The 9,494-nt window shown below is 45.6% G+C and overlaps 1 protein-coding gene across 2 annotated transcripts in view; it reads left to right on the top strand.

Moving 5' to 3' along the window:
- The window catches only part of plppr1 (phospholipid phosphatase related 1), a 56,372-nt gene that overhangs the window by 34,660 nt on the left and 12,218 nt on the right, over positions 1-9,494 (top strand). For both annotated transcript variants that reach the window (XM_008278058.1, XM_008278059.1), the window contains exons 4-5: positions 4,808-4,940; positions 8,504-8,754. In XM_008278058.1, coding sequence (XP_008276280.1) covers positions 4,808-4,940; positions 8,504-8,754 — 384 coding nt within the window. The remainder of the gene's footprint in view (positions 1-4,807; positions 4,941-8,503; positions 8,755-9,494) is intronic.

Below are 9,494 nucleotides of genomic sequence, written 5' to 3'. Positions count from 1 at the left end.
TCATTTTGCGGTTAAATAAGTGTTTAAGTCTATTTTAAATCTTCAGAAATCTGGAAAAGAAGAAGGTCAGAGTTTGAAAGCTGTACTCCTGCAGCGTCTCCACGTTGTGTCCTGGGTTCGGGTTTCCTCTGGAGGAGCACGGACATACGCTTCATATGCACATGCAGCATAAACCAGTAACGTTACTGGATACAGTAAACTGAACCAACAGGCCGACTGTTTCCCAATCATGTGGTCTTGTTTTCTTTGTGAGCCCGTGGGCCTGTGAAGCCCTGTGAGATACCAGCAGCAGCAGCAGCTTACCTGTCCAGGAGAAGAACAACAAGCCAAGACTGATGTAACCTGAGCCTGATGTAATCTCTCTGTGTCTTAAACACTTCGCTGATCTCCACGTATTTTATTGCATTTATTGACAGACTCACTTTTCAGCTGCCTTCTCGGTCCGTCTGTTTTCGTCCATCGTCCATTATTCGGATTGCCTCGCGGTGCTGCTGGTGATTGTTGTTGCCAAAGGTAGAGAAGCAGGTTCTCCTCCAGGATTTGAATCTTTCTCTCCACGATCTGCAAATGCATTTTTACAGCAGCTGATGTGAACAACAGCTTCTCTCTGACGTGTGATTGGCCGGAGTCTCAACCTGAAAGCAGAGCAGGAGGAGGTGCTGAGAGGGAAAAAAATCCTGCCTACCCCGGCTTTAAATGTGCAAAATAACATACGATTCATGTGTTATCATGACCGCCTCGCAAAAAGTGCATATTTATTAGAAAGCCGGTTTTTCCATTCCAGGCATTTAAATGGCTTCCACGCCTGTTAGGCTCAGGTGTGGCGGCTCCACCTGTCTCTGGGCAGCTGCTGTAACTCACTGTACTCGTTTACAGCGTGTAACCACTGCATACAACCACCATCATTTCATTACCGCTGCGCTTGCGGAGTTATTTATAATCTAACAAATGTTTTTATGGATTTAAGTTTCTAAAACTTCTCACGTTCTATTGATTCTGATATAAAATCTGTACAAACTGCGACACAGAAAAGCTTTTAGCTGCGCCGCACTCCGTATCTCAGGTCCTCGGTTTCTATCACGGTTTGGAGCCACTTCATCACGGATGCGATTGTTAAAGACGTCTGAGTCCTGGACGCCGGCCACCCGTTTGTTTGTAATGAGATATTACCGTTGGGCTCCTCTCCGTGTGCCCTGTTGTGTTTTTTATGCGTTCATTATCGGGAACGCTTCGTTTCTTCTTCGCTCTAAACACTGAGTGCTGTTACCAGCGCGTTGGGCCGAGTACCGTCTGAATTATTGTCACTTTTATCGAACAAATAAAACACATCCTGCGGCTCCCGCTTCTTTCCTCCCTCCAGCTAATTGGTGCGCTGATGCGTTAGCGGGCCACGATGTCGCACACCTGCACACACACACACACACACACACACACACATACACACACACACTCTGACATCTGCAGTAAACTAAAATAAATTGGTTTAAAATGTGGACAAGTGCTCTGTGTGGTCAGGAAACGTGACAGACGATATCATTTACAGCTGATTTGGAGACGGACTGTTCTGCTGGTTGAAACCAGGATCCTTTGTGTTGATGCGGGTAAATATAATTCTTATTTTGTGTCTTTAACGTTGTTTTTCCTCTCTCACGTCGATGTTCTTTTGTCTGAAACCCATTTTTTTTGTTTGTGATTTTACATAAAACTCATTAAATCCTAACAGGATGAATCCTTACTTTCTTTTATCCTCCTTGTCCCAGATCCCTTCTTTGCAGAGTGCTGTGTCAGCTATTGAAGTTTTGTTTAACACTGCTGGCGGATTTCTATCCTCCCCCCGTTCTCTCCTCCTGCCTCTCTCATTGGCTCTGGATTGCCTTTCCATTACAAAGTCTCTTTAGCCATTTGCGTGCCATCCCAAACTTTTTAATTGTGCCCTTTGAGAGTGTTCTGTCAGGTGCCCGAGCCGGGCCGACACCGTCTCACACGCGTGTCATAAACCAGAGGAGCAGCCAATCAGAATTAATGATGACAGGGATGGGATGTTGGCCAATTAGCACCGAGGCGGTAATTTATGCGTTCCACATGGCCGGACCAATGGGGAGGTTAGATGGCGTCCATAAACCCGTCCATCCGTGGACGAGCAGAAGAAAGTCGGCCTCGTCACCTTCAGAGCCAAGATGGCCGAAGCGTGATGCTGTTTCCTGCCAAGCGTGGCTCCAACAGAAATGATGCTGGACGCAGGGACGGAGCTGCAGCACCCACAGCCGCCTGCAGGGGGAGTCTCCAGATAAACGTGACTGCAGCTCGTTTTTTTATTTTTTATTCCAATGCTGAGTACTGAAAATAAATGGCTCATTAGGAAGAGATTAAGGCTTCAAGCAGCAGTAATTGTTTAATTTAAATGTTTTTTTGTTCACTTCGGGGCACAAAACACATCTTTCCAATTATCACCTCATAAAGCCAGTTGCCTACATCCAGCAGAATTAGCTTTGGATCATATTCTTTTAGTTCCTTTTTTTCCTGAGGGACGTTTTATTAGCTGCTAACTGCTGCACTGTGTTCACTTGCTGGTTGCTAACTGGCTGGTTTTGGAGTCAATAAATAGGATTTAGACATAGTTTGGGATGTTTTATGCTGAATAATACGAGTGTCCATGTGCCGAATCTCAACATTATATAAATACTGCAATTAATGAACCCATATAATTGAAATAATAATCATTAATGATCATTTGTTGCAGCTGAGCAGGTATCTTCCTCACAAACCGGAGCTCGACAGGTCTGTTTTTCCTGCAATCTACAGCCTTCAATTATAATAAATATGCAGAGAGGCGGGAAAAAAGCTAAATGATATCCTCCAGAGGGGAAAATTCAGCTTTTTTTTTTCCTTTTTTTGACATTTTGGTCCCTTTTAGTGCTGCTTTAGCAGAAACACATTTCTATTTCTCGATAAATATTCAATTTGTACCAGAAGCTTTTTACTAAAACTTGGAGAAATATTCATCATGATATAAATAAACCGTAACAAATGTTCTGCTGAGTCAGGAGCCACGTTTTCAGGTCAAAAATCCTCAACTTTTGTGAGTGAGGTGGAAGCAGCCGGAGCAGTTATCGTCTCCGCAGAGGGCAGTATTTATATTTAATGTGTCAGGAAAACAGAAGCTCCTGATGCTACGATGCTGCCGGTTTATGTGCTGTCAGATAGTTTGCTTTAAAGGTTTTGCAGATCTGAGCTGCCATTTACGTCTTTTAGCGTTTCAGAGCTATCGCCCAAACTGGAAGTTTGTTCTTTTCTTCTCGTGTCAGGAAAATTACTCAAGGAAGAAAAAAGAAAAGAAGCTCTTTTCTGAAAGGTTTGAATGTTCTTTTTAATGTCTGTTGTTTAACCTTTTCATTTTCTGCTCAAACATCGCCGTGCCAGCCGACGGCTACGTTGCTTCTCCCTCCTCTGACACGGAGACGCTTGTTTTTACTCGTCTTTCTTGACATTTGTATGGAGGAAAGCAGGGATCACATGAGTTGAAATAACACAATCAGTCAGTGGTAGCTAACCTTTTCAGCGCGCAGACAAATACTTCCAGGCGAGTGCGAGTTGCTTCAAAATGTTACTCGGTGATTATTTCAAAGAGCTGAATGGAGATGAACTGATGTTGATGAAGTTATTTTAGAAGTTTGCTTCCAGTGAGCGGAGATGAAGGAGAACCTGGAACGTGTCTCAGATTCGGTAAATCTGTGGGTTTCAAGCTCAGAACAAAAAACTTCAAACAAAATAATGTGTTGATTGTGATTACGTAACGCACACATGAAGCCTGGAGGACGCCCATGAATAATTTTGTTTGCATTTCGATCATGGATCTCCAACGATTCAGAGGTTCTGTAGTTGTCAGTTAGCTTTACAGCGTCCCTCCTCTTTGTTGCCTGCTGCCTCGTACAGTTCGAGTCTGTTTGAAGATAAAAAAGCTCCTTTTTTTGCGTATTCTGCCTGAGAAGACAGATGTTTCTGGGGCGTCGTACATCAGAAGATTGATTTTTCTGTCGTGACGCATTTGATTCTAGTTTCATTCAGCATTTGAAGAGCTTTATGCAAATCATCATTCTCTCCTGTGAGAAAACACGTTTGAAAATATTAATTCTGCCGCGCTGACAGCTCCACGCCGGCCTGAACGCAGCGTCGGCCCGTGAAATATTCAGACTCATTCGATGTGATTGCTGTCAGTCCCGTCCTTTCTTTTCTTTTAAACTTCTCGACACCAGGTGCTCTCGCTTCTCACAAAGAGGGAAACAGATTAGAGCCGCGTTCAGCACAACATGCTGATGGAGGGAAGAACAAAAACAGCGTTCGTGAGGGATGGAGGAAAACACACCTATCCCCGGGCTGCAGCAGACAAACTCCTTTATGAACAAACACACTCATCAAAGGCCAACATGCACACACACGCACACAGACACACACACACACACACACATGCACTAACTGTATGCACACTCTGTCACTTCTAAACACACACATATTTTGGTAGCAGCCTGCATCACCCGAGGCGGCCTGGCAACGACTTCCATTCTGTTTGTCCGGCAGCCGTTCGTCCATTAGACCTGATGTAATGTCCACACGATAATGGAGCTGAAGAAAGGCTGCATTAAGACACAGTGGTTTATGTGCACAGGCCAGACGAGGGCAAAACGCTCCTCTGCCCGGCAACTGGATGCCAAAACTCTTTTTTCTTTCCATTGTCTCTGTATTTTTTCTTTTTCGCTTTGGACCTTTGTGAATGTCTCCTAAGTCTGTGCATCCGTGTCACCCGTTGCAGATCTTCATCGGAGAGGTGTCCATGTACGTGATGAAGTCGACGAGGGAAGCTCTCCTGGCCCAGGAGAAGACCATCGTGACAGGAGACTGCTGTTACCTCAACCCCCTCATCCGCCGCATCATTCGCTTCATCGGTAAGAACGCCGTGGTGGCGTCCACGCTGAGCCGCCCTCGTGTTACCGACAACTGGCACATCAAAAATATGTGCATGAACCCTTTCATGGGTGCTTATTATGTTGATGTTTGTATTTTGATTATAGCTCTTCAGGAAGACAGATCCATATGTTTTTGTCTGAGGGAGAAGTAAAGTGCAGTCGTTTCATATTTTAGATTCTGCAGTTTGAAACGTTTCAGCTTTAAAAACTTGTTGAAAAATGGGTTTGGTTTCAACATTCTGCACAAACTTTCCTTTGGTCTACGTCAGGGGTGTCCAATCCTGGTCCTCGAGGGCCACAATCCTGCATGTTTTAGATGTTTCCCTCTTGCAACACACCTGATTCAAATGATCAGCTCATCATCAAGCTCTGCAGAAGTCTGATAACCATCCTGATCATTTGAATCAGGTGTGTTGGAAACATCTAAAACATGCAGGATTGCGGCCCTCCAGGACCAGGATTGGACACTCCTGGTCTAGGTGAAGCGGAAATACAAATGAAACCACATCAATGTATGAAGTCATTGTTTTTATTTAGATTAGAGCTTTTTTTATCTGAAGCAGAAGTAAAGTGCGATCATCTCAGATTTTAGATTCTACAGTTTACATCTCATTTGACCTTTCAGGCTAAAAAAACAAACAACAAAAACAGCTTTAAAAACTTTAAAAGATGTGTTTGCTTTCAATGTTTTGCACAAGCTTTCCTTTACATGAATCTAACAGAACATGTGGTGGGCTTTGCTGAGTAGAAACCAGAGTTCTGTCCTCGCAGCACATCATGACGTACATCTTGCGTCCTCACACGACAGCGCCGAGGTTAACGTCTGGATGCCTGGCGCGCTTCGGGAGCTTTGCGTTGCTCAGTGAGCGCCTCGGGCCGCGGCGCTGTGAAATCCCACCAGTGTTTGCTCGACGCGTCACCTCGGCGCGCCGCCGTTGAACCGAAAAAACACAAATTTATGGATCATTAATTGAAATAATTTCATCCAGTTCAGCAGAAAGACTCACTGACTGGAGTTTGTTGTTTTTTGTTGCTAAGTGATCGCATTAATATTCAGAAGCACATCTGCAGTCGCCGTCTGTCTCCAGTTCAGCTATAGGTTATGTTTACATTCAGTCTTCTGCTCTTTTATTCAGCAGAACTCTACAGAAGTATTGTTTATGAGCTTAGTAGGTCAGTAAACCGTCTATCTGCAGCATCAGGACTGTTTCTGTCGCCTCCACAGCGAGCTTTTAACGGAGAGGGAACACGCTGTAGCTGCATGGCGGCTGAGCTGACAGCTGGATGCGGCTGCTGTCAGTCACCTGTGAGGGGAGCTCCAACGCAAACACATACCGACTCGGTGACCTTGATGATTCAGACCCTGAAGATTGGTTTGTTGGCGCCGTAATGTAGAATGAACTAAAGCTCTAATTCATCCTGCGGTGGAGGAAGGAGGCCGGCGTGGTCATCAGGCCGCTGACGTTCCTGCGAGTGACACATCACACGAGCAGCTATTTCTGCGTCGTTTGCGTCAGGTTGAGGTAAACAGTCGGGATGACGTCCTTAACCCTAATCATGACTTTCTGACACGTCTGTCTCGTGTCAGCCTGCACATATGAAACCCTCCGGCTGTGTTCTGACACTTTCTTGAGAATAAAGTGCAGCACAAACAGAGTCAATGTGGCATCAAGCGTATTTATGCCCACAGCAAACACCCGCCGTGACGAGCAGACACTGGAGGAAATAACACTTAAATTATATATTTGATGCTTTTGTTGTGAAGGTGCACAGCGGCGCCGCCTGAGGTGATGATGCATGTCACGATGACGCCGGCGTGTCTCGCCCTTAAAGCCACTGATTGGATTACTTTATATATTCAGCAGGCAGCTCCTCCAACAAATAGGAAGAAAGTGGAAAAAAAATAAGATCTGAACTCAGAAGCTCAACAGATCTGCTTGTGCACGTGGTTTGATTATCTGACCGCGGCCTCCTTCATTTTTGATTTGAATGCTGCAAGAAATACATGACATCAGCTTTTTCTATCAGAGTCCAACAATAGAGCTGCAGGAATCTTTAGAGAATCACAACAACCTTAATGCAAAGCCCATCATGTGAATGCATTCAGGAGGCAGCAGGCTTCGCTTAAATAATCTAAATACTAGATTATACAACATCTAACGTGCTGTGAGTGTAGAAAACCAACAGCTTAATGCTCCAGCGCTCATAAATCTACACCTGCACCGATGGGAGCAGATCGAGGAGGGAACGTTGGGCCTCCGCCGCTTAAATCCATTATGTCACGTAAAAACTCACATTTGGAGGCGGCTTGGACGGCGATTCGCTGACCACACCAGCTATTTTGATTTAAATAAGGTTAATTTGCTGGTTGAGGCATTTTATTTTAAATACAGTAACCTGGCCTGACTCGACGGGTTGCAGTAATTCTTCGGCGAGGGAGCCAATTGGGATCAAGTCCAGCCGCGATGCTTTTACTGCAGCTTTTCTAAAAACTCTCCGGCTCACGCTGAAAGGGGACATCGGACGTGTTGCATCATACGGACGCCACGTATGAAGTGTCAGAACAGTTCTGTTTTGTTTTATAGCCTCTTTTCCATAAAGCTCGAGCAGAACCGGGCCGACTGCTCCAGGACTGGACGTCGTAATCCAAACTAAACAGTCCCAATAATACCCCCCCTCCAGTCTGGAAAACAATTGTCAGAAAATTCATTAAGCATTTCACCTAATTTGGATTCCTGAGCGTTTCCTTAAAGTCGCTGGGCTCGCCGAGGCTCTCCTGCTCCCCCATCCCACCATCCTCTGCTTCCCTCAATGCCCTTCACACAGCCATGTCCCTGCACCCCTCCACCCCTCCACCCCCCCCCCCCCATCCTGCAACCCCCACCCAGCCCGGCCCGGATGACAATACAAAGCACAGTAATTTCATGGCTAAGCAGGCCAGATAATCAGCAGTCATATTTCACAGCAAAAGGAATGCAGACGCAGACATTGGTCAGGGTTGGTGGGCTCAAAGTGTCAGTGCAATCATTCATATTAAATGCAGGTTTTTTTTTCCTCTCCCCCTCTCAGTGTCTTTATCTTCTTCCTCTCTCTGCCTGTTGTCCACTTCTTTTTCCTTCCAATTTAACTTTAGCCGAATCCAGCTCGTCTCTTCTCTGTTTTAATTATAGATTCATACGTGCTGCAGGAAAACAAACTCTGCTGCATGATTTGTGACCGGTTTGGTTCCATGTGGCGCCACGTGTGATCGACAGAGTCACTACAGTTTAAATGCAAAATGTGTTTGAATGTATGCTCTATAGAGTCGACTGGACAGTTAATCAGCTCCCAGCGAAGCTCATGTGATAAAACCAGATTAAGTGAAACAGGCTCGTGCATTGAGGTGGTTTCTGAGCAGCATCCGACTGACCGGTTTGGATCACATGCATCAGTCGGTCGTTCTGCAGCTAAAGTGTTTCTTAGAAGAAGTGTGAACATGCATGAAGCTGTGTCTGTGCTCCACTGCTCTGGATTTTCATTTCTTTTCTCTTCTGGTGCTGCAGGTGTGTTCGCGTTCGGTCTGTTTGCCACCGACATCTTCGTCAACGCCGGCCAGGTGGTGACCGGAGGCCTCTCGCCGTACTTCCTGTCCATCTGCAAGCCCAACTACACCGGCACCGAGTGTCGCTTCAACCACCAGTTCATCGTCAACGGCAACATCTGCACCGGAAACCCCGTCGTGGTGGAGAACGCCCGCCGCTCGTTCCCGTCCAAGGACGCGTCGCTGAGCGTCTACTCGGCTGTTTACCTGACGGTGAGAGGAACGTGCTCGACGTTATGATCAAGATTGAACTGTGAAAACCATAGTAGTGTTTTCTATACTCTAACGAACCACTTTATTAGGTACACCTGTCCAACTGCTTGTTAAGGCAAATATCTGATCACATGGCAGCAACTCGATGCGTTTAGACGTGTAGACATGGTCAATACAACCTGCTGAAGTTCAAACCAAGCATCAGAATTGGGAAGAAAGGTGATTTAAATAACTTTGGTCGTTGGTGCCAGATGCTCTAAATATCCCAGAAACTCTCCATCTTCTGGGGTTTTCACACATAAACATCTCCAGGGTTTTTAAGGAACCGTCCGAAGAAGAGAAAATATCCAGTGAGCAGCAGGTCTCTGGGTGAAGATGTCTTGTTGATGCCAGAGGTCAGAGGAAGATGGCTGCACTGGTTCAAAATGGTAGAAAGGAAACTTAATTAACCACTCGTTACAACCCAGTGGTGCAGACGACCGTCTCTGAACGCACAATACGTCGAACCTTGAAGCATAAGACCAAACTTCTGTCAGCTAAGAGAAGGAAACTGAGTCTTGATTAGTGCTGCAACATTCAGATGGTTGGTTCAGGTTTGGGTGTAAACAACATGAAGCATGGATCCACCCTGCCTTGTGTCTGCCGTTTAGACTGGTGGTGGTTTAATGGTGCGGCGGATGTTTTCTCGCTACACTTTGGGCCCCTTAGTGCAAATGGACCATTGTTTAAACCTACTAGAG

The sequence above is a fragment of the Stegastes partitus genome, unplaced genomic scaffold (assembly GCF_000690725.1).
Source record: "Stegastes partitus isolate 25-593 unplaced genomic scaffold, Stegastes_partitus-1.0.2 Scaffold114, whole genome shotgun sequence".
NCBI classification, from domain to species: Eukaryota; Metazoa; Chordata; class Actinopteri; family Pomacentridae; genus Stegastes; species Stegastes partitus.
The sequence above is the reverse complement of the archived record's forward strand: the minus strand, read 5'-3'. Positions and strand labels throughout refer to the sequence as shown.